Source organism: Notolepis coatsorum (assembly GCF_963971535.1).
Source record: "Notolepis coatsorum genome assembly, chromosome: 2".
NCBI classification, from domain to species: Eukaryota; Metazoa; Chordata; class Actinopteri; order Aulopiformes; family Paralepididae; genus Notolepis; species Notolepis coatsorum.
This window is the reverse complement of record NC_140166.1, coordinates 150,717,744-150,743,775: the sequence shown is the minus strand read 5'-3', so window position 1 is coordinate 150,743,775 and position 26,032 is coordinate 150,717,744. Positions and strand designations below refer to the sequence as shown.

The 26,032-nt window shown below is 43.3% G+C and overlaps 1 protein-coding gene across 1 annotated transcript in view; it reads right to left on the bottom strand.

Annotated features, from left to right (window-relative positions):
• LOC311223569 (microtubule-associated serine/threonine-protein kinase 2-like) overlaps positions 1-26,032 on the bottom strand; it is a 465,967-nt gene that overhangs the window by 38,728 nt on the left and 401,207 nt on the right. Inside the window, exons 11-15 of the mRNA XM_084308349.1 lie at positions 17,208-17,309; positions 12,973-13,105; positions 12,224-12,291; positions 11,363-11,445; positions 4,071-4,279 (exon numbers count right to left, since the gene is read on the bottom strand). Coding sequence (XP_084164475.1) covers positions 4,071-4,279; positions 11,363-11,445; positions 12,224-12,291; positions 12,973-13,105; positions 17,208-17,309 — 595 coding nt within the window. The remainder of the gene's footprint in view (positions 1-4,070; positions 4,280-11,362; positions 11,446-12,223; positions 12,292-12,972; positions 13,106-17,207; positions 17,310-26,032) is intronic.

Below are 26,032 nucleotides of genomic sequence, written 5' to 3'. Positions count from 1 at the left end.
AGAGAGATGGCCAAAACAAGCTAAGCTTAACAAATATTTCATGAAACCAAGCACAAGCAGGTCTAATAATAATGACAACGAAGATGAGTCTTCTGAACTTGAAGTCACAGAGACCGCTGATGCCGTGGTGAAAGAAAACAGAAACAGAAATGTCGAGCGTTCAGGCCCGAGTGGAAAGTTTAATTCTCCTGGCTGAGGTGCGACATTATATCCACATTTTCCAGTTCACTGATCCAGCCAGGGTTACCAGTACCACAGTTCATTCTGGAACCTCAGATCCCCGCTGATCATGGAGTTCTACAGTATCGCGTTGGATCCATACACGTATCGATTTTTTCGAATGGTGATCAGGAATTGGAATATACCAGTTGGATACCATCTGATGTCAGGTAAGGACTCTATGTTATCAGTGTTAGGATAATCAGAGTAAGTTTGATGAAGTTATAAGCTGTTTTGTGAAATGTCTTCTTTCGGTTTCACTGTAAAAGTCAGAGAGGAAATCAACGGGGCGATTATCCGCGCGCGGCCGTAATGTGCTTGCGTGCACGTATAATATTGATCATCTAGCGTTTATTTGAAAACGATTCATAAAAAGGCAGACGAATATCAACGTTGTGGAATATTCCACTAAAAGACGATTTTCATAGAATGCTCCAGAATGAGCTGTTTTTTATCTGAAAACAGGGGCTTTTCTAACTGCTCTAAAACGGAAACGACGCGATAAACAGCCTTGACAGCACTGACTGGAAAATAGTCTTTGATAATGCGATGGGCAGATTAGACACATAGCCATAATTTAAAACATAGATTAGGCGATATTAACGTTAACATTGGCGCCGATGGTGGCATTCAGCCGGTAAAAAGGAAAACCAGGCTGACCGGAATTTCTCGAATATGTCCGGGGATAGAAATCTTGCAGGACACCCAGACCGGCACGAATATGTTCTAACGGAAACGCTGGTTAACGGATTTACAAATGGTTTGGATTTTTACATACGTTATTAACACTTTGATTGCCAGCGTGGTGTGCACTATTTATCGTTGGATGCCACCACCCACTTCAATGATAGCGCTCTAAATGCATAATCTATGTCTTAAATTATGGCTATGTGTCTAATCTGCCCGTCGTTTATCAATGACTTGTTTGCAGTCAACATTGTCGAGATGGATTGTTTTTTTAATCGGTTAATTTCCATTTTGAAAAGCCCTCGTTTTTCAGGAAAATATATAGATTCCGTGATAATCGCCCTTTACTGGAATATTCTGGCATACACAAAAAACGTTGTCATTTTTCGGCCTATTAATTAATCGTTTTCAAATAAACGCTAGATTATCGATAGTATATGTGTACTTATGCACGCTATAGAAGCGATCTGAAAAATATATTCTCTCATTTCCTGATCAACGCACACACAGACACACACACACACACACACACATAGGGCACACGTTGATATATAGGTCAAAACAGATCCGATAATCCCAAGACTGGTAAAATAAATTGCTTACCTCAGATCAGATGTTATCCAAAAAGATTATTCTAATTCCTGATCGCCATTCCAAATATCGATTGCGTTTATTGATTCAGCGTTGGGTACTAGTGACGTCAATGGCGCGCCGGCTGTTGTGGAGGGGGGGGGGCAACCGCGGGGGGGCGGGGACGCTCTCGCGTTGTCGGAACACAGTGTGAGAAGAGCATTTATGCAGGTGAACACCAGGAAGGCTGCTGGCCCAGATGGCATAACAGGACGCATACTCAAGACCTGTGCCAACCAGCTGGCCCCTGTGTTCACCGCCATATTTAATCAATCACTGGCGGAGTCAGTGGTCCCTGCCTGCTTCAAGATGTCTACCATCATCCCTGTGCCGAAGAAACCCTCCCCAACATGCCCAAATGACTACAGACCGGTGGCACTCACCTCTGTGGTCATGAAATGTTTCGAGAGGCTGGTCAAGGACCACATTTGTGCCTCCCTCCCCAGTGATATGGACCCTATGCAATTTGCATACAGGACAAACAGGTCCACCGACGACGCGGTCTCCCAGGTACTGCACAGCACCCTCTCGCACCTTGACCGTCAGAAGGGGGGCTATGTGAGACTGTTGTTCATTGACTACAGCTCAGCGTTCAACACCATAGTCCAGACCAGACTGGTGGACAAGCTGATCGAGCTAGGTCTGAGCTCCGCCCTGAGCGCCTGGGTACTGGACTTTCTGAGCGAAAGACCCCAGGCGGTCAGGGTGGGGGGTCAGACCTCCAACACCATCACCCTGAGCATCGGGTCCCCCCAGGGCTGTGTTCTGAGCCCCCTGCTGTACTCACTCTACACACACGACTGTGTGGCCAAGTTCAGCTCCAACTCCATAGTGAAGTTCGCAGATGACACGGTGGTGGTGGGGCTGATCTCGGACAACGACGAGAAGGCCTACCGGGAGGAGGTTGAGGTACTGGAACGCTGGTGCCAGGACTACAGCCTGCTCCTGAACATTGGTAAAACCAAGGAGCTGATCATGGATTATAGGAGAGGACAGCAGGAGACGCACACACCACTGATGATCAACGGGGCTACCGTGGACAGGGTGAGCAGCTTCAAGTACCTGGGGGTCCACATCTCAGAGGACCTGACATGGTCAACACACATAGACACAGTAGTAAAGAAGGCGAAACAGCGTCTCTACCACCTGAAACAGTTAAGGAAGTTCAGAGTATCGGGAAAGATACTCCAGTCCTTCTACTCAGGAGCTGTAGAGAGCATCCTGACCGGAAACATCACTGCCTGGTATGGAAACAGCACGGCACAGGACAAGAAGGCCCTACAGAGAGTGGTGCGCTCAGCCGAGCGTACCACGGGTATTGCACTACCCCCCCTGCAGGTTCTATACAACAAGAGGTGCAAATCCAGAGCCTGCAGGATAATGAAAGACCCTCACCACCCCAATAACAGCCTGTTTCAGCTGCTGAGGTCAGGCAGACGCCTGCGAACCCCAGCTACTAGGACAGAGCGGCTTAGGCTCAGCTTCTTCCCCCAGGCCATCAGAGCCATGAACAATGAACATTGAGTGCTCAGAACATTGAACTGTCCACACACAAGCACACATGAACACACACACGACACGCACACTGTGCACGCTCACACACGAGCAGCCACTTAACACTTTAACATGAGCGGGCACACACTCATGTCGCACACACGCACACTTATGGCCAAAGGAAAGGACACTTTAAATTAGAATAACAGGAACAGTGTATTGCACTACCAAAGCTAACTAGCATGTCCCATATGCTCTGTAAATAACTATGTACAGATACCGAGATGTCACTCCATGTTACCTGTTACCTGTTACTGCACAATGTTGTTTTCTTCTTTGATTCTATTATATGTACCACTGTATTGCACATCGTTGCGGGCTAGACCACCCGCATTTCATTGTATACCTGTATGCCGTGACAATTAAAACTCTTGACTTGACTTGGAAATACATAATCCACGCTGTTCTGAGGGTTGGCGATCAACTTGGGTCTCTTCAGATGCCTCGCCGGAAAAGTAACATGAGGAGGCTGCCCCCCCCCCCCCCCATCAGTCTAAACCAATGGGGTGCAGTTACACAGGGAGAGACGATAGGGGGGCGGTATTTTCCCAATTGAGCTCAGAGAGAGTCTGCAACACTAGCGTGAGGCTCAATCGATGAAATATAAAAAAATACGACAAACAAACGCTATATGTCATTGGTGGCACTCAACTGGCGGCATGAACTAACGACAAATCGCGTCCCTGGCACTCAAAGTGTTAACGTGGCTATGATTCTTGTTTGGAAGAATCTTTATTATAATTTCTTTTATTTGCATATGAAAGTCCATTATAAGTATGCAGTATGATAACTACATGTGACGTTTTTAACAAACCAAACGGTTGAAAATTGAGCAAGCTATGGTTATTTCAATAGTACATGCACCATAGTCATAGACATGCATGTTATGAGTGGGCATGGTCCACCTACGCAAGATGGCCACCAGCGCGGGTGAGTCCTCTAGTCTTTATATACATCTATGGGTGTGTACGCAGCCTTACCCTCCACGTACTCCATGACCATGCAGAGGTGTCTCCGGGTCTCGAAGGAACAGAACATGGAGACCACAAAGGGGTTCTCGGCGAAGGTCAGGATGTCTCGCTCCACAAAGGCCTGCTGGATCTGGTTCCTCAGGATCAGGTTCTGCTTGTTGATCTTCTTCATGGCGAAGCGCAGACGGGTCTGCTTGTGACGAACCAGGAAAACGGCACTGAGAGAGAGTGAAGAAGAAGAAGAATTAAAGGAACAGTTCACTTCGTTTAATCTGATTAGCCACAAACTAGGGAGTCATTTCAGTGACACCAGTGCTTTGGGTTTTGAGATATATTTGAAGTACAATATTTTGTATTTGTTAGCAACGCTAGTGAAAGTGTTAGCTTGTCTCTGAAAAATCATGAATACCAATTTGAATAACAAAATTACAGCATTGTCAACCACTTAAGGATCGGACGGCCCATATTCGATCTCAGACGGGCGCTGATGGTGGGGGAAGGTGACACAAGAAGAGAAGAAGTCCTTTGTTTTGACTCAAGGGGCGAAATTAATGGCAGTGGATGGCCATTTTATATAATCACGCTGAATTTTGACCGGTACACACCGGATATTTATCAACTTTGGACCTGTACTACATAAGACTTCAGGCAATGGAACCATTATGTTTTCCAGCTCCTAGCTCTCAGCTGGAACTTAAAAACAGGCATCTGGCAACCAGTAAAAACAAAACTTTTACTTCAGTGTGTTCAAACCTCTGTTACTCTATTTCATTAGCGCTCAAAGTGACTTCAGAATGTTACCTTTCAGAAGAGACCAGACTCATGCATGTGCTATAAGTATAAAGCAGGGGTGGCCAACCAGTCAGAGATTAAGAGCCACAAAAATTACTGTGGTACCAGTAGTCTATCAGTGAGCTGGATGCAATCCTACCTGGAGGGGAGAGAGCAGATGGTGGAGGTAAACGGTACCCTATCCCCCCCCCCCCCCTCACAGTAAGCTGTGGTGTTCCACAAAGAAGCATACTAGGTCCACTACTGTTCCTAATTTATGCAAATGACATGTCGTCAGCTTGTGACTGCAACTTGTTCCTGTTTGCGGACGACTCAGCCCTGCTGGTCTCTGACAAGAACAAGTTACAGGTTGAAAAAACCCTCAGCTCGGAACTAGGCAAAATCTGCATATGGCTCGCTGATAACAAACTATCATTACACATGGGCAAAACAGAGTCCATTCTCTTCGGTTCAAATAACAAACTCAGCAAGACCGACGGCTTCTCAGTTACAGTGGGTGACAATATTGTCACAAGGAAAGAAGATATTACCTACCTGGGTTCAATCCTAGAGGCAAATCTTTCCTGTGACAAAATGGCATCCAATGTAATAAAAAAAGTCAACCAAAGAACTCGATTCTTGTACCGGATCTCCTCACTGGTAAACAAGAATACCCTGAAGACTCTGGCACGAGCACTCATTCAAGGGTACTACGACTATGCTTGCACCTCATGGTACCAAAGCACCTCAAAGGCGCTAAAAACAAAATTACAAACATCTCAAAACAAACTGGTCAGACTACTGCTTGACCTTACTCCTAGAACCCACCTCACCCCTGCCCATTTTGACAACCTAGGATGGCTTAGAGTAGACGACAGAGTACAGCAACTTGCAATGGGCCTGGTCTACAAGATACACTACACGACCAAGGTACCCATGTACATGTCAAAATACTTCCCAAAGGTCAGTGAATACCACGATCACAACACCAGAGGGAGCTCCACAAATCATGTTAAACCCAGATTCGGCTCAAACAAGGGACTAAACACGTTTCGCAATTATGCCACATCAATGTGGAACCAGGGGCGGAGCTATAGGCGCGGCTGGGGAGGCAGCTGCCTTAGGGCCCGCCCACCGTCTGGCGGGAGGGGGGGCCCGGGCCCCGGGCCCCCCCTCCGGCCCCGGGCCCAGGCCCGGGACTGAATGGAGTTGCCGTTCGCGTGTGGGACTGGATCGAACACAACTGGTGGTAACGGCAACTGGGACTGGTGCGTTTGTTTTGATTCTAGGCTCCTCCCGTTTTGCCAGTACTGTGGTACGAGTACGACTGATAGCGTGTGGTTTAGGAACAGGGCGTTTTGCACAAATCCAGCGCTCCATTTCCTTGGCTGTGACGTAGCCACGTAAATTTCACAAGCAGCGCGGAGGTGATATTTTTCTCTGATGTCGCGTTCACGTTACGTGGGAAGAATCGGAAGAATCAGCTTCCGACTGGGAAAAACCATTCACGTCAGCCTCCTAGTTGTAATTCCTACTAGGACATATGGGATTTTTTATAGACCCCGATATCTCCCACTTCGCGTCACGAATTGCGGAAGTATGGATGTGGGCGTTTTGATCGAGTCAATGTGTGAAGGCTTCCTAGTTGTAGCAACGAGATGTCCTCTGGTTCTTCCGCTTCTTCCCACGTAACGTGAACGCGGCACAAGCAGCGCGGACGTAAACAACAAAGATGCCGTCGGTACTAGGAATAGTTTCAGAGGAAAAAGATCGCTTGCTATTTGTAATAAATGCAATGCAGAAGTTCCACGAGGAGGGAAAGGGGCAATAAGCTATAACACATCCAACATAATAAGTCACCTGAAACATCACCACCGCTACCATGGTGTATTAAAATCCGAAGACGCCGAGCAGCTAAAGGGGACATTGGATATATTATGATTTAACAAGTCTTATCTGTCCAGGACGATGACAACATTATTGCAGGTAAGCTAACTAGTACTACTAACGTTATCACGCTAGCTTGGATGCTAACTAACGTAATGTGAATGAATGAATGAATGAATGAAAACTTTATTTAACAGATTGCAGAATGGGTACAATACAGTACGGCTCGTTAAGGGGATGCAGACCAGAGAAAGACGTTTGTCTTGTTTACATCAGGGTCCCCCATTTTCAATTCATAGTGATCATAGAAAACATATACGTTACCACCTAGCCACAATCTATGGTATTTCTAGGTTACCACATGGGTGGCGCACGTGAACACTTTGTGAATTATGTGAGGGTGTATCATGATGATGGTAATTTGGCACTTAACGAACGTTACCTATCTCTTTGCCGTTTTGCATAGTGCACTGCATAGTACCAGAGATGACAAAAGTTATGTGGTAACATAGGTCGCATCACTGCCAGTAGTCGGCATATTACCCAATTCTGACTCTGGTATTAGTCAACTAACGTACTGTTAGCCAGCTACTGTAATAACGAAACTGAAATATCTAATGATGATAGTCAATCATAAAGACAGAAAACACTCTCATCACAGACAAGCTGGATCTGGCCAAATACCTAAACATGTCATGGTGAATGAATGAAAACTTTATTTAACAGATTGCAGAATGGGTACAATACAGTACAGCTCAATACATACAATTGTTAAGGGGATGCAGACCAGAGAAACACTTTCGTCTTGTTTACATCAGGGTCCCCCATTTTCAATTCATTATAACATAATGACATACAGATAGACAGTAGTGCTACATCTATACATGACATACCAGATTTGCAAATGCAGTACTGTTTGTGATACGAAAAGAGTCCAGAAAAGAGAGTATATACATTTGACGTATTATTATTGTATTGTGATATGTTTTGTTTCATGTTGGATTTTTTTTTTTTTTTAATAATACAATAAATATCGGGGGGGGGGGGCCCGAGCTGTCAATCTCGCCTCGGGGCCCGTGGGGCATTCCAACCGCCACTGTGTGGAACGCACTACCCAAAGCTGTAAAGGAATGTGAATCACTACCCACTTTCAAAAACACTCTCAAAAAACACCTACGGGAGACTGCAATTCGAAACTGGCCCCTGTAAATGTCCTAACACAACCCCCTCCAATGTACAGTAAAAATGACCAAGTATGGTCTTGTCAATATTCCAATGTACAGTGTTGCTTGTACAGTTGTACAGTGTCCCCCACCCACCCCTCCTACCCAACCTCCCCCCCACTCCTACCCAACCTTTTATTTGGGCCTCACAGGGTTAAAAGTACCCTGTGAGACCCACGTTGCAAAATTACAAAATCACTTTTAGCCATTTAAAAAAAAATATGTTTATTTAAAAAAATGTTAAGCACATGTATAGTCAATTGGTCCTGTTGTTCAGCCTCACAATGCTATTTGATAATAAATGTGTTTATTAGGGCTGTCAGTTTATCACGTTAATTAGATTAATTAATTACACAGCAAATTATCGTGTTATGAACATTTACTAAAAATGTATTACTTTTTTTTTCTTTTTATATAACATTCTTTTTTTTATCTCATTCATTCCATAATAACGTAGAATACACATTTACAGACTTTTTTTTTAATATGGGCATGTTCTTGGTATCTGATTCTAGGGACATCTATGGATCTCAGGGAATGTATTCCCAGTGTCAGAAATACAGTGTCTGTTACTAGGCTTGAGTAAATTGTAATGAACCAAATGAGAATATCAATTACATTTTTTTTTTATCTTTGACTGTGAATAACACTATGCTCAAATTGACCAGACCTGAAAAATCTAAGCAAATTAATAGATGGAAGATGATTAAACAGAAGGTTTTGTAGATACAATCCTGTAATTAATTAGATACATTTTTTTAATCGCCTGACATCACTAGTGTTTATATGTCCCACCCTCTGGCCTCTGAAGTTGCTAATGTCTTTTTAATTTGGGCCTCACAGGGTTAACCTCTTAAACCCGAGATATACAGTAAAAGTGTATATTTTCAGCATTACGTTTGTTTACCAATTATTTTAACTGTTATTAGTGAAATATAAGATTATAGAAATCTCAGGGCATTGAGTCGGAAACCGGCGCATATTGACAGGAGGAAGTGGCACAGCCAAAAGTGAGTGTAGTCTTTTGAAGGAAGAGACTCAGGGCTTTCGAATTTCGAAAAAGTACCCTACCCAGCTCACACCAGCCCCTGTCAATCATCTGACTTCTGGATTAACTTTTTTATTTCTCTTATTTTTTGGAGATTATCTCCCACAAACCTGAACGTTATTGCCATAAAACAGAACGCTGTTAGTTTCTCTACCTTTCTGTGAACGTCTTGCAAAAAACGGTGTTGCAATACGATGAAAAATGGTGGAGAAATTTACATTATAAAAAAGATGGCAGAATTCAGTACTGTATCTACAAAACTTTCTGTTTAATCATCTTCCCTTTATTAATTTGCTTAAATTTTTCAGGTCTGGTCAATTTTAGCATGGTGTTATTAATAGAATTGATATTCTCCTTTGGTTCATTACAATTTACTCAAGCCTAGTAACATACACGCTATTTCTGACACTGATCCATATATGTCCCTAGATTCAGATACCAAGAACATGCAAATGGAATTTTTTTTTTAAATGTTTATTCTACGACGTCCTTACGGAATGAGTGACATAAAAAAAAATTAAAAAAGGAAAAAAATATATATTATTATAATAAAAAAAAAAATGTATGGATGGAAGAGCCGCACATTAACGGGCAAAGAGCCGCATGTGGCTCGCGAGCCGCGGGTTGGCCACCCCTGGTATAAAGTATAATAAATCGCAAATTACTTTGGGTATGCAATGGTCAAAAAAAGAAAATAAACTAGACCCATTTTTGCCCGATCCTTAACTCATTGGGCGCCAATAACGAGTATACTCGTGTTTCGCCGAGAACACTTGAGCGCCAATAACGAGTATACTAGTTTTTGGATCGTTTGATCTTTTTTCTTTGATCCCCGTTCTAAAGCCGGAGCTCCCTGGCACAATGTTGGAATTGCAATGACGATCGAAATCTGCCAGGTGGCAGTATCGCCTACCTTACCATGGGCCAGCTATTAGTGTGTTGTGCCAGCCCCCACAGCCCCCAAATAACTAGGTACTCGTTGTGAGCAGCAGTGAGCAGGACACGTTCGACAATCGCGATCGCCTAGAGCGAATGAATGAATGAATGAATGAAAACTTTATTTAACAGATTGCAGAATGGGTACAATACAGTACGGCTCAATACACACAATTGTTAAGGGGATGCAGACCAGAGAAATACTTTTGTTTTGTTTACATCAGGGTCCCCCATTTTCAATTCATAGTGAACGCATGGATATTGGATATTATGAAAAAGACTAAATGGATTATATGGATGATGATTATGGACCAGACTCTGTTGGACCAAGCACTACTGGTAAACGTAAAACAACTATAATCAAACAGACCGATGAGGAAACCTATTCGGCTCTGTGGTATAGTCTGACCCGAGCACACAATAGTAACCTGCAATGCAATGGTGAGCGAACTATTGGATATTATGAAGAAGACAAAACGGATTATATGGATGCTGATTATGGATTAAGGTGCGTTTCCACCAGACTATTGGACTATGTTGGACTAAGCACTACTGGTAAAACGTAAAACAACTATAATCAAACCGACCGATGAGGACACCTATTCGGCTCAGTCTATAGTCTGGCCAGAGCAGATGAAGAAGACGGATGAGGGCTACCTAACGTTATATGTATTGATCCTGTTCTGATTCAAGACACGTTTGGACTCGAAGTGAGAAATGGAGTACATCTAAACCAAAGGTAACATCTATTTTACATGTACTTTACAGAAACTCCATCATAAAACATGCGTTTATATGATCGGAGCGTCGGATATACGACCCCCCCCCCCAGCTTTGTGAAGAAACAAGGTCATGTGTTTACCTTTGACCTGGCAATAATATAGGTTTCAAGCGAGCAACCGCGAGATTTGCGCATACACTGCACAAAACACACTTTATCTCACAATCTAGAAAACCAGCCTGGATTATTTTGAAACGGGGCAATGTTTATCTTGGGATTGTGAACGAACGAGGGTATGTAGAAAAAAAAACGCTTTTTTACATGTTGGACTAAAAATAGTGTCTGTCAAATGAGCCATACTATTGTCTCCATAGCTATAATATAGAATATACAATAGCTCCGCAAAGATCCTGAAATATCATGAAAATTCTCAAAAAAAGCTGGCGCCAGGCAGTACAGATGGGGAAAGAGGATGGCGCTCAATGAGTTAAGAGGTTAAGTATATAGAATAAATAAAATGCACCAGAAACCACACAACCCCAGATATCCATAGTATGCTCATGACGTGTTTTGCCCTACACGATGAAGCGATGCCGCAGTTCATTGGCCATGATTGTAATTCAATGATAATCACCTGTTGTTTATGACGTAGATGTCTGTGATGGAATACTATGGGATATAATATTATGATGGAGATGAATGTCATGTTTCTCACCCATAGGCTCCATTACTGATGAGCTTGATGTTCTCAAAGTCTTCTTCTTGGGGTGGTTTGGGTTTGATCTGTGGTACAAGAGCCTGGAGGAGACACACACACACACACACACACACACACACACACACACACACACACACACAGAGACAGACAGAAAGACACACACACACACACACACACACGCACACACACACACAGAGACAGAAAGACATACACACACACACAGACAGACAGACACACAGAAAGACAAAGACACACACACACACACACACACACACACACACACACACACACACACACACACACACACACACACACACGCACACACAGGTTAGACATGGAAGTGGAAGGTGAGACAGATATCCAGATATACAGATACAGATACAGATTAGGGCTGCACGATTTTGGGAAATAATCTAATTGCGATTTTTCGGACAGATATTGCGATTGCGATTACATTTGCGATTATAATTTTTTTTAAGCAGCCCCACAGAGGTTTATTGTAAAATGCGGCTTGCATCTGGCCTACGCGGTGGGTCTTTTCAGGTTACAGAGCCTGAACATTTTCTTTTTACCTGGGAATCGATACCGGTACCGAACGGTACCTTTTTTCTGTCCTTTACTCTCCCTCTCTGAAGTCTAAACTTCACAACACACAATCTAAAACACCTTACCTCCCTCTCCCAAACCGATCTTGTATTTATTCAATGGGACTTCCTGGTTAAATAAATGTAAAAAAAAAAGAAAAAAAAAGCGATTTCTTATTTTTTTCACGATTTGATAATTGCATCATTCCAAATCGCGATTAATCGTGCAGCCCTAATACAGATATACAGATACCGTTAACAGACTGGTACTTACATCTACCGAGTCGTCCGTCTCTGGAGTGTCTGGGTTTCCACTGTCATAGCTGCTCAGCTGGGCCATTTCTATAGACGCACACATACAATATTTACATCCTGTACCAGGCTAATGTAGCTAAAGGGCACAGCACTGTAGAACTTACTTTACAGATATGGGTTCAACCGTGTCCTAGACTCAGCAATTAAAGGGTACGTTAAAGAGTTTTGAGAAATTAATATAATCCCATCCCAATTTTGAGAAAAGCATATAATCCCATCCCTATTTCTTGAGGATATTCCTGACACGCACACGCACAAACCAGGGTTCCCACAGACATTGCAAAATGAAATTCAAGGACTTTTAAGTACTTTTCCAAGCACTATTTCCAAGGATGCAGGATACAATTCACTTTTAAATGCTGTTTTTTTAAGCATCTCCTTGGCCTGCTTGAGAGCTAGAGCATCACACGCGAAGAGATGAGGAAAAGCAGTTGGAGCGTGCGAGACAGCGACTCGTCTGATTTTTATTAAAACAGAACAAAAATAATAATTTGATCATGGATGAACAAAACATTCAATGTGAATGGATGATTTGAATTTCAAGGACTTTTTAAGCACCTAGTTAAAAATGGGCTGTTTCCAGGAATTCCAGGCCTTGACTTAAAAAAAAATTATCAAGCACTTTAAGCACTTCAAGGACCTTGTGCGAACCCTGACACACACAGACAGGCACCCAGACACACACAGACACCCAGAGCTGGCTCCTACCCTCCAGAGGGTCTCTGGTGAGGCCCAGCTGGCTGATGATGTATCTGGGGATGTCAGACTTGATGCCCTGGCCCTCTTTAGCATGACCCTCTGCTGCTTCTAACAGGTGATAGAACTCCTCTGGGTCGAACTCCTAGAGAGAGAGAGAGCGAGAGAGCGAGAGAGCGAGAGAGCGAGAGAGCGATAGATAGATAGATAGATAGATAGATAGATAGATAGATAGATAGATAGATAGATAGATAGATAGATAGATAGATAGATAGATAGATAGATAGATAGAGATAGAGATAGAGATAGAGATAGAGATGGATAGCGGGGAGAGAGGAGAGATGGAGAGAGGAAGCAGGAGAGGAGAGATGGATAGCGGGGAGAGAGGAGAGGAGGTGGGGGGAGAGAGGGTGAGATGGGGGGCAGGGAGAGATGAGAGAGGGGGGGCAGGGAGAGATGAGAGAGGGGGAGCAGGGAGAGAGGAGGAGAGAGGGAGAACAGGGGGAGAGGAGGATATATGGAGAGCAGGGAGAGGAGGAGAGAGAGGATGAGAGAGAGAGATGGAGAGCAGGGAGAGAGGAGGAGAGAGGGAGAGCAGGGATAGGAGGAGAGAGAGAGGATGAGAGAGGGAGAGAGGAGGATAGGGAGAGCAGGGAGAGAGGAGAGATAGGAGAGTGAGAACAGGGAGAGAGATAGAGAGGAGGAGAGAGTGAGAACAGGGAGATATTGAGAGCAGGGAGAGAGGAGGAGAGAGTGAGAGCAGGGAGAGATGGAGAGCAGGAGAGAGAGGGAGAGCAAGGAGCAATAGTTACATATTGTTAGGTTCAAACCCAGATACCAATATGACTATTTACTCTATCAATGACTGTTAATTAATATAACACATATAACCAAGGTGTGTCATTGTATTATTACGAGCACAGTGTTTGTGTTAATGTTGCCACAGCAACGTAAGGTACAATAACTGTGTATACCTGCAGTTAAAATGTTTTCTTCAACAACATATTCCATTAAAACCATTTTGACTACAGGAGAAGGGTGTGATTTTATATATAGATAAATATAAATATATCAATACATTTTATGGTTATTCCTATGGACCTATGATCTGCATCTTTTTGGGGTGTCTGTTCTTAATCATTCTCACCGTGCCAACAAAATATCACTGCAAAAGATAGACTGTAATGCTGGTGTTTAAATCATGAATTCATCAACAGTAGGCGAGAGTTGTATTAATGCTGGTGTTTAAATCATGAATTGATCAACACTAGGAGAGATAGTTATATTAATGCTGGTGTTTAAATCATGAATTCATCAACAGTAGGAGAGATAGTTATATTAATGCTGGTGTTTAAATCATGAATTCATCAACACTAGGAGATATAGTTGTTTTAATGCTGGTATTTAAATCATGAATTGATCAACAGTAGGAGAGATAGTTATATTAATGCTGGTGTTTAAATCATGAATTCATCAACACTAGGAGAGATAGTTGTTTTAATGCTGGTGTTTAAATCATGACTTCATCAACACTAGGAGAGATAGTTGTTTTAATGCTGGTGTTTGTTGTGAATCCTCCTTTTGTCTATGTGCCCTCTGACAAAGACATAGCGACTACTGTAGCTCTCACCCTGCCCCCTCTCCACACTGTGTGGGTCCATTTGTTAAAACCATCCTGTGTCCTGTCACAGTATCAGCTGGGTGCTATTAGTCACAACTACACATGTGAACACTGTCCAGTTCTCTCTCTGTGTCCTACCTGCTACTATACCTCATTATTACATTACATTGGCTGTGATCTTCCTTCTGTGGCCTCTATATGCCGCACACATCAGGCGGACAGGGGAGAAGGTGATTAGTGACCCCTCTTCAACCCCCTTCCCTCTGGTAGAAGACTCCAAAGTCTCAGGTGTAGGACATCTCATTTTAGGAATAGTACATATCCCGAGGTTGTCCGTCACCTGAACTCAAGCCCTAATGCACAGGCACTCTGTACTAGAAGGGCTAGCACTTTAAGGCAATAATGAAATTTAAAGGAGCACTGAGCTGTTTTTAGGAACTCACAGGTTATATGAAATGTTTGTGAAATATTTCTTCTACTTCAGGGTTCTTGTATGTTTTTTCGACTGTATGTTTTTTCTTCTCTCCACACCTTCTCTCCGCTACCTTTCCCTCCCTGTCTTCCCATCCATTTGACCCCCCCTTCTCTCTCTCTCCCTTTCACTCTACCCCCCCCCCCCCCCCGCTCCGTTCTCCATCTCTCTCTCCCCCTCATCCTCCCATCACTAAACTCAGTGCTTAGTCCTGGAGGTGTTCGGGAGGGGGGTTGATGGAAGAGCATGTCTACCCCACTCCCCCTCACCCTGCCTGGGCGGAGAGCAGCAGCTAGCTGGGGGTGTCTGGGAGGGGTAGAGTGGAGGAGTGGATGGGTGGGAGGAGGGAGGGAGGGAAGGAGAGGGATGAAGGTATGGAGAGGGCCCCTATGGTTCATAAAGAAACCTATGCACTGCTGACTGCAGAGTGTGTGTGTGTGTGTGTGTGTGTGTGTGTGTGTGTGTGTGTGTGTGTGTGTGTGTGTGTGTGTCTGTGTGTGTGTGTGTGTGTGGCTAATAAGTCATTCTCAGGGGGAAGTTTATAAATGAAGAGTCACGCCGACTGCTAAGTGTGTGTGTGGATGTGTGTGTGTGTGTGTGTGTGTTTTCATCAGACCTTTGTACATGACAGTGTGTGAGAGAGAGAGTGTGTTTGTGTGTGCGTGGGGTGGGGCGGGGGTATGCGTACATACATTAATCTAATGTATTATTATCAGAGGAAGTTCCTAAATCACGAGCCATGCTTGAATTAGCTGGATGGCTCTAAATCGTTTATTAACCAATGCGTGTAAATTAGTTCTGCTGTGTGGAAAAGCTTATTCACTCAATACAAAGGAATCTATTATCACTGTACTATTTCCACTGGACTTTAATAATACCACCACATGTAGTAATATTACTTCATTGTACCATTAAAATAGTCAAATTAACTATTGGTGATAGAATTATGGGAAGTAGTTATCCAGCTAATGAACTATTGAATTCAACTGGCAATTGTCATCACATAAAACAATAAAACACTAAATATACATTCATATTTTTATTGAACTATTTTATCAGACTTTTTACTGTCTATTCTATTTTATTATTTTGACTACTGAATGAAACCGTAAACAGAGAGGCCTATTGGGATACTAGATCCCAGTGGCGTCATTTCAGTAAAAGGCAAGGTATGGCGATGAGGGGGGGGGGGGAATTTGGGGGGGGGGGTGAAGGGGGGTTTGGGGGGGGGGGGATTTTTTTTGTCAAATCAGTTGTGCAATAGTCCCTTTTGGTGAGTTGTTTCTATACAATTCAGTTATGACATTTAGGTATGACACAGGACTACACAAGCATTTTTAGTATAGAAATGTGTCAACAGACTAAAGCAGGGAACCACAATATTTTGCATACGAATTATGCAGAATGTAATATCATAACTGTCTATTACTTTTCTTGCAATTGAGCTAATTTTCCTTAGGTACGGTTTTGAGGTGTGTGTTCAACAGAATGTAGTATCAAAAACACATTCACAAAAAGTGGGTTACTGAATGCTGAACTGCACTATTATAATCACTAAGCCAGACCTTACCTGTGTCCCTGTATCACTTGTCTCTGCTGCCCTTTGATTAAAAAACGTCCCTATGTCCATTTTCCCTTTTTTTGGGCATATTTCAGTTAGTCACAGTAAAAGTCACCTAGTAAAAGTGAGATAATTGACAATATCAAAACATGCTAGGGCTGTACCGAATAGTTCGAAGCTTCGTTCATAATGTTGACATTCGAATTCTAAATCAACATAAATTATTATTATTTTTTTTTACATTTTTATTTGCCAAGGTATGGCGAGTGCCATACCTTGCCATACCAAAATGACGCCCCTGCTAGATCCTAATGTGAAACACTGTGATTTACCTTACTTTGCTACCGCTCTATCTTTTTTATGCTCGCTTATGCCTGTATTTTTTTTTACTGCTGTGAAGCACTTTGAACTGCAATTTCTGTATGAAAAGTGCTATACAAATAAAGTTATTATTATTATATTACATTAAAATATATTAAATATGAAACATCAAATTCTTAAAATCACATTTGAAAAACAAGATATTCTCTAAAACTGAAAAACGAATCTAAACTAAAGTAAAATGGAATACAAGTAAAAAACCATTCTCTTACCAGACACTCCAGCAGGCGTGCCGGCCTGGCGATGATGATCATCAGCTTCCTCACCAGCTGGGTGACGAAGGTCACCTCCACACTCTCCGAGCGCTCGTGGGCCTAGACACACAAACGGCAAACACACACGAGTTACCAGGGGTGTAAAGTACTTTGTTACAATACTTAAGTACTGTTTTTAGGGATTTGTACTTTACTCAAGTATTATTAGGTGTGTATACTTGAACTTTTACTCAATTACATTTCAGAGAAAAAAAACCTACTTTTTACTCCTCACATTTAAAATGCAGACCTACAAAGTACAAATCTCGCAGGTCCAACCATTTTAATTAGAAATACTATATTTGTTTCTCTGGCCAAACTAACGTTAAAGTTATTAATCCTGCGGCCGCACTTTATTTAAAAACAGATAAATCAAATCCCCATCAATGGAAAATGAACCCGCCCATACCCATGCTGATTGGTCCTTGTGCAAGACTATAAAGCAGGGATCTTTGATTAAACACCTGCTATCAGAAGAATAGACAGTCAGAGTGGCCAGCTACAGAAGATGGCCACAAACGATAGTACGAGTGATGAAGAGGACGAAACGGAACATTTCATTGCCCTGAATAAATATTTTTTTTTACTTTTACTTTTTAGTACCGTACTTTTCGGACTATAAGCCGCAGCTTTTCCCCCCATTTTTCGACCCTGCGGCTTATATAACGGTGCGGCTAATCTATGGATTTTTACAGCTAACTGGGCGCACTCCCTCAGCTCTGTGATCGTCAGATCAGACTCCTAAATCTGCTGCAGCAGTGCACGTCAACAAACCATTACGGCAAGAGTCTAGTGTATGAGCAGCTCAGGGCTCCTCTTTCAACATGCTGCCTACCTACTGTACCCGGCGCTGCTAACCGGCTAATGTTATAAGAGCTAACGTTGCTACCTACTGTACCCGGCGCTGCTAACTGGCTAACGTTATGAGAGCCAACGTTGCTACCTACTGTACCCGGCGCTGCTAACTGGCTAACGTTATGAGAGCTAACGTTGCTACCTACTGTACCCGGCGCTGCTAAATGGCTAACGTTATGAGAGCTAACGTTGCTACCTACTGTACCCGGCGCTGCTAACTGGCTAACGTTATGAGAGCTAACGTTGCTACCTACTGTACCCGGCGCTGCTAACTGGCTAACGTTATGAGAGCTAACATTGCTACCTACTGTACCCGGCGCTGCTAACTGGCTAACGTTATGAGAGCTAACGTTGCTACCTACTGTACCCGGCGCTGCTAACTGGCTAACGTTATGAGAGCTAACGTTGCTACCTACTGTACCCGGCGCTGCTAACTGGCTAACGTTATGAGAGCTAACGTTGGTACCTACTGTACCCGGCGCTGCTAACTGGCTAACGTTATGAGAGCTAACGTTGCTACCTACTGTACCCGGCGCTGCTAACTGGCTAACGTTATGAGAGCTAACGTTGCTACCTACTGTACCCGGAGCTGCAAACTGGCTAACGTTATGAGAGCTAACGTTGCTACCTACTGTACCCGACGCTGCTAACTGGCTAACGTTATGAGAGCTAATGTTGCTACCTACTGTACTGTACCCGGCGCTGCTAACTGGCTAACGTTATGAGAGCTAACGTTGCTACCTACTGTACCCGGAGCTGCAAACTGGGAGCTGCTAACTGGCTAACATTATGAGAGCTAACGTTGCTACCTACTGTACCCGGCGCTGCTAACTGGCTAACGTTATGAGAGCTAACGTTGCTACCTATTGTACCCGGAGCTGCTAACTGGCTAACGTTGCTACCTACTGTACCCGGCGCTGCTAACTGGCTAACGTTATGCGAGCTAATGTTGCTACCTACTGTACCCGGCACTGCTAACTGGCTAACGTTATGAGAGCTAACGTTGCTACCTACTGTACCCGGAGCTGCTAACTGGCTAACGTTGCTACCTACTGTACCCGGCGCTGCTAACTGGCTAACGTTATGAGAGCTAACGTTGCTACCTACTGTACCCGGCGCTGCTAACTGGCTATCGTTCCTGTTTAAACAAAAATGTTAATAAATGGGAGCTTCCTCAAACAGCCATCTCTTTCCCGACAATCCCCTCTGTGCACAAACCCTTACATATGGTAATTAAACATTAAAACACCTGCGGCTTATAGTCCAGTGCGGCTTATATATGTACACATCATTCAATTTAGCTGCTGCGGCTTATATTCAGTGCGAAAAGTACGGTACTTAAGTACATTTAAAAGTAGACACTTTTTAACTTTTACTCAAGTGTGTTTTTAGCCAGATACTCCGACTTTTACTTGAGTACGATTTTGAGACGGTACCCATACTTTCACTTAAGTTAATTTCTGGGAACTTTTTACACCCCTGCGAGTTAGCAGCAGTAATGTACAGTGTACGTTTCAGAGGGTCTAGATACGGCTCCAGCCACCTGCCACACACACAGTCACCTCTGAGAACATGTTTATTGATATCGATTTTATTTACATTTACATTTAGTAATTTAGCTCAACGCTTTTATCCAAAGAGACTTACAAAGTTCTGTACAACAGGTCAGCAGGAAGGGTACAACTCTGGCAGCTAAGGGTCAGTGAGATTGTTCGTCAAACAGTGTTGAACTTGGGTGCTACAGTCTCGAGTGTGTATACTAGTAAAGACATATTAGCATAGTAGGTAGTAGGGCTGCACAATTAATCAATTTTAAATCAAAATCGCGATTTGGAATGATGCAATTATCAAAAAAAAATTATAATAATAATAAATAAAGCATTTTTTTTTTGTACTTAAAAAAAATTAAATGTGTTTAACCAGGAAGTCCCATTGAGATACAAGATCGGTTTGGGAGAGGGAGGTAAGGGGTTTTAGATTGTGTGTTCAGAGAGGGAGAGTAAAGTACAGAAAAAAAGGTACCGTTGGGTACCGGTATCGATTCCCAGGTAAAAAGAAACATTTTCAGGCTCGGTGTCCCAAAAAGACCCACCGCGTAGGCCAGATGCAAGCCGCATTTTACAATAAACCTCTGTGGGGCTGCTTAAATTTTTTTTTTTATTATAATCGCAAATTTTATCGCAATCGCAATATCTGTCCGAAAAATCGCAATTAGATTATTTCCCAAAATCGTGCAGCCCTAGTAGGTAGTAATATAGGCAAGGTAGATTCCTTAGTAGCAAAGTGCATAATAGTAAAAACACTGTACCAATGTTAGTGTATCTTTTGTTTTTTCCTTCAGATATTGTTTGAAAAAGTGTGTTTTTAGTTGACGGCAGAACATTGGGCAGACCAATTTACCACCATCTCCATCTTAAAATGCAGCAAGGTATCCATAAAAATTAAGTACCCTAATTAAAAAAGCTCAGCCCACTCCTTCCCATTAAGAGCTTTAGGGTGTGGGTGGGAGTGTGTCTGTCTGTGTACAGTGTGGGTTCCAGTGGGTTGCACGATTTTAATTATAGTTAATTATAGTTAATTAATCAATCTCAATTTCTCTTATATAAAATGTTTTTTATGAACAAACCAGACTAAGAACAAAGGTAATTTGCGATTTATTATACTTTATACTTATAGCACATGCATGAGTCTGGTCTCCTTTGAAAGGTAACATTCTTACACAATAAAGAAAAATCATCATGCTATTAAATGCATAATTTTTTTTTTACTTTTCATAATTTGTGTAGTTAATTAATCTAAATTAATGCGATAAAGTCCCAGACCTACTTAAAATATACAAAACTCAGGAGGATTGTGCTGTATGTGTGTGTGCACTGTGTGTATATATATCAGGGCTGTACGTAAACTTTTTTTGCACATAGCACTGGTGCTACAGAGGTTGATACTGTAGTTTTGTAGCACAGGCCAAAATCTTGTAGCACAAGTATAAAACGTGTTATATTTGTAACAGTCAAATATAGTATGTGTACAGTACAAATGTGCCTATTGTATTTGTGTTATTTAGTTGCAGTGCCATGTTTGGCTGTCATTTTCATGCTGACAAGTTGACGTCACACAGCCAGACACGTTACGTGTAAGGAATTATAGGATTTGGTGTTGGGTGTATGGACTCTACTAGGGGTGGGAATCACAAGTTTCATCACGATACGATATCGATTCTTTGGACAACGATACGATATTTGCCGATATCTGCCATGATACGATACGATGCAGGTGCCAGCAATCGATATGAGATGATTTCATAAGCCCATTTAACACAATCAGTAACATTTATATCAACTCAAAAAAGGTAACGAAAATATTATTTGAAAAAAATTTATTGAGCTCTTCCAGACATTTAAATTAAAAACAATATGTTGAGTGTGTGTGTGTATATGTAAGTGTAATAGTGTATATGTATGTGTGTGTATATATGTGAGTGTGTGTGTGTGTGTGTGTGTGTGTGTGTGTGTGTGTGTGTGTGTGTGTGTGTGTGTGTGTGTGTATGTATGTGTGAGTGTATGTGTGTGTGTATGCTAGGGATGGGTACGTTTCACATTTGAACCGATACGGTACCTGTGAATCGATACCGGTACCCAACGGTACCTTTTTTCGGTACTTTAGTCTCAAAAAACGTAATTTGCCTACCTCAGTCGTAAAAAGAAAATCAAAACTTCAAATAACTACAATTTCAACCGTTTTCGGCTTGCCATTGCTCCGACTGCTTTGTTGTTGAATCAAGTCAAATCCTATGTAAGCATACATTGTGAGTGTGAACGTTGACATGAAAAGAAAAAAGGTTAAAAAAAAAAAAAAAAAAAAAAATATATATATATATATACCGGTATATATATATTTTTTTTGGTATCTCACTTGAATCGATACTCGGTAGTACCGACGTGTTTCGGTTCGGTACCTTAAAAGTACCGAATTCGGTACCCATCCCTAGTGTATGCTAGTGGATGTGAAGTGTCAAGGCAGCCTAATTAATAACTGCCACCATATGCTGTGTGTGTGTATGCACTGTATATGGCAAGTCAACCTAATAGGGAAACATATTAACATATTCAGTTAATAAACAAGGCCTGGGCCAATATCTGCTGTGTGGAGAACTAATGGTGATGATAGTCAGACAGGCAGACAGACAGTCAGACAGTCAGACAGTCAGACAGATAACCAGACATACATACAGACAGACAGACAGACAGACAGACAGACAGACAGACAGACAGACAGACAGATAGACAAACAGACAGACAGACAGACAGGAATATAGCCGGATAGACAGTCAGACAGACAGACAAGCAGGGAGGCAGACAGACAGATACAGTCAGACAGGCAGGCAGGCAGGCAGGCAGGCAGGCAGGCAGGCAGGCAGACAGAGAGACAGACAGACAGACAGACAAGCAGGCAGGCAGGCAGACAGTCAGAGAGACAGACAGACAGACAGAGAGACAGACAGACAGACAAGCAGGCAGGCAGGCAGACAGTCAGAGAGACAGACAGACAAGCAGCGAGGCAGACAGTCAGAGAGACAGGCCCTTGGGGGCTCCAATCAGCGCCTGAATAATTTATAACGGTAATGAAAGACCCAAAGCGCTGGAGCTGGGAGGTGTGTGTGTGTGTATGCGTGCGTGTGTGTGTGTGTGTGTGTGTGCGTGTGCGTGTGCGTGCGTGTGTGTGCGTGTGTGTGTGTGTGTGCGTGTATGCGCGTGTATGTGTGTGTGTGTAGGGTAGAGGGGGTGATCTGTGAGTAATGGACAGCTTAGGGACTGCCTTCCACACCACAGACCAGCTAATTAACTCATCTGTCTGTGTGTCCGTCCATTCATCTATTATCCATGCAGCCTGTAATGTAAGTGAGAGGCCTGAGTGAGTCTGTTACAGTAAGTATGTCGCCTTAGCATCCTCACTGTCTGTGTGTGTGTGTGTGTCCACTAACCTATTACCCATGCAGCATGTACAGTATAACTTAAGCTAGATTCATGAATGAGTATGTGTTACAGTAGGTGTCAGTTAGCATCCTGCATGTGTCTGCTGTCTGTGTGCATGCGGGCGAATGCCTGCCTATTAACACATTGGTCGCCAAAATCGCTGTTCAGCGTTATTGCCCGCCATGCGTTGTCTGCCAAGATCGCTGTACAGCGTTTTTTAGATCAATATTTCATTTTTTCGCCATGGCATTCATAATTCATCCACCCAACCCCCGATCCCATAGCTGGACCCTAGATGTGACTGCAACGGCTCAATACCGCCGCCTGGTGGATGGTCGGGCGAGTTACACTCGCAAAAACAGGAAGTGCCATCGGTGCATCGAGGAAAGTCCTCCGGCAGTCACATCTCGTTACGGGACTCCCGACAGACACTATAGTACATATGGATCGCTTTCTAAACTTAATAATCGATATGATTTCGGCGTTTATTGCGCCATACAAACCGGAAATGGACCTAGGCGATCGCCGTCGTATAATTGGGATCTTTCACCGCCAGTCTCATTGGCCCACGGTAAGGGGAATATAACGATATTTTCAGCCTTGTTTGTAATCAGTCTGATCAATATATCCACCCAACCTACATAAAGCCGTTACTGATGATCAAGGAATTATAAACGACCCCCCCCCCTTTACGTCACGCATGATGAAGCATAATGTATACCGATCATATACATTTGAATTTTTTAATATAGCGTGTATGGGAAAGAAATGGCAATCGATAATCTATCATATGCGTTTGGGCCTATAACTAGCGTTTTTGGAATTACAGCAGAAAAGATTAAAAACATACTTATATTCTAGAAGGTATTAACACAACAATGTATGAATGAAAAAGTATAACGTTCCCACATCCTGAACGATAGATAATGGATGTTGAATGGGCCATAGTAATGTCAATATAGCAATAACATTTTAAAAAGTTATAGCCCTGCAAAGAAGGTAAACATCTCCATAGGCTTACAGCGGTGGCAGAGAGGGGTATGAGATGGGCATACTGCCCGCAGTGCCCGGCGGGCAATGTGTTAAATGTGCGAGTGTTTTGAAATTGAAAACCCCTCTATTGACCTCATAAGCCCCGCCCACTCCCGCTGGTTGTTCATTTCCTGTAGCTGAACGTTGTGATGAAGATGCTAGCTTAGGGTGCATATTTCCTAACCGAATAAATAATGCAACTATCAGCACAAAACGGTTTAGCTAAGCTCATTATCCAACAGTATCTGTAAGGAAATAGGGGTTTGGCGTTTTTCATTAAAAAGGGCAGACTTTGAAGGCTAACATATCCCTTTGACCTTTGACGCTCACAGGGAGGTGGAAGTCAGAACCTGAAGCGAGCTGCGTCCCGGTTGCCGAGAAGCACAAGGTGATTAGCTCCAAACTGCCGCTAGCCGCTGTGACATCATCATTAATCACCCTGGTGTGATCGTACACCTGGAAGGGTTAAGGAGCGTGTGTGCGTGTGTATGTGTGTGTTTTATGTGTGTGTGTGTGTGTGTGTATGTATGTGTGTGTGAGAACAATGTCAGTGTTTCTACTGCCACTGAATAGCTGCCAAACATCTTGTTATTATAAGTATAGATTTCAACGGAGAAACTCAGTATTTCTTTGTCAAAATGCAGTTTCAGAGACCTTTCCACCATGCCAAGAGAAACACCCTGGAGAAAACTGTGTGTGTGTACGTGTGTGTGTGAGTACGTGTGTGTGAGTACGTGTGTGTGTGAGTGAGTATGTGTGTGTGTGTGTGTGTGTGTGTGTGTGTGTGTGTGTGTGTGTGTGTGTGTGTGTGTGTGGTGAGTAAGTATGTGCACCTGCATGTGTGCAACGGAAGCAATTGTGAGTAAAAAAAAAAAAAAACAGTAGTGACTGATAACTTGGTGTAACATTCTGTGACTGATAGCCGGTGCTGATTTAGCACTCCGGCTGAATGTCTCTCTATCTCCTCTCTCCCCTCAGGTGACCCCCAAGACCTACAGGGTCTCCCAGGGACCCCATGTAGGGGCTGGCCTGAGGCAGGGTAACCATGGAGACTGCCAGCCAGTTCACAGAGAACAGGACTGGGGTGAGGAGGGGAAGAACGAGAGAGAGAGAGAGAGAGAGAGAGAGAGAGAGAGAGAGAGAGAGAGAGAGAGAGAGAGAGAGAGAGAGAGAGAGAGAGAGATCAAGTGGAAGATAATAAATGATGGAGGGAGACTTTAAGGAGAATATGAAAGATGAGAGAGAGAGAAAGAGGAGGGGGGCAGGTGGAGAGAAATAAGAGATGAGAGGTGAAGAGGAAAGGTGAGATGGGAGAGAGGAGGACAGGAGGAGACAAAGAGAGGATGAGGGCAGAGGTGAAGAGAAAAACAGGATAAGAGGAAGAGAGGAAGTGACTAGGGAGGAGGGGGTGAGAGGTGAATATGTCCAGTAGGAGGATAGGTGGAGGAGAGGTGAAGGAGAAAAGAGAGAGGGGGGGAGAGAAGGATTAGAGGAAGACAGATGGATGAGAGGAGTATAGGTGAGGAGAAACACAGGATGATAGGGTGGAGGTGAGGAGAGGTGAAGAGAGAGAAAAGGGAGGGGAAGAGGGGAGCTGAGGAGAGAGAAGTGAGGTGGTGGTAGAGGAGGAGGAGGAGGAGGAGGAGGAGGAGAGTGGATAGAGAGAGGTGAGAGAAGAAAGGGAGGGGGAGAGAAGAGCTGAGGAGAGAGAAGTGAGGTGGTGGAGGAGGAGAGGGGGATGGAGAGAGGGGAGAGAGGATGTGAGGCAGAAGAGGATGAGAGGAGAGAAGGATTAGAGGAAGACATATGGATGATAGGAGTGGATGAGAGGAGAAACACAGGATAAGAGGGTGGAGGTGTAAATAGAGAAGAAATAGAGGGGATGAAAGAGAAGTGAGGTGGTGGAGGAGGAGGAGGAGGAGG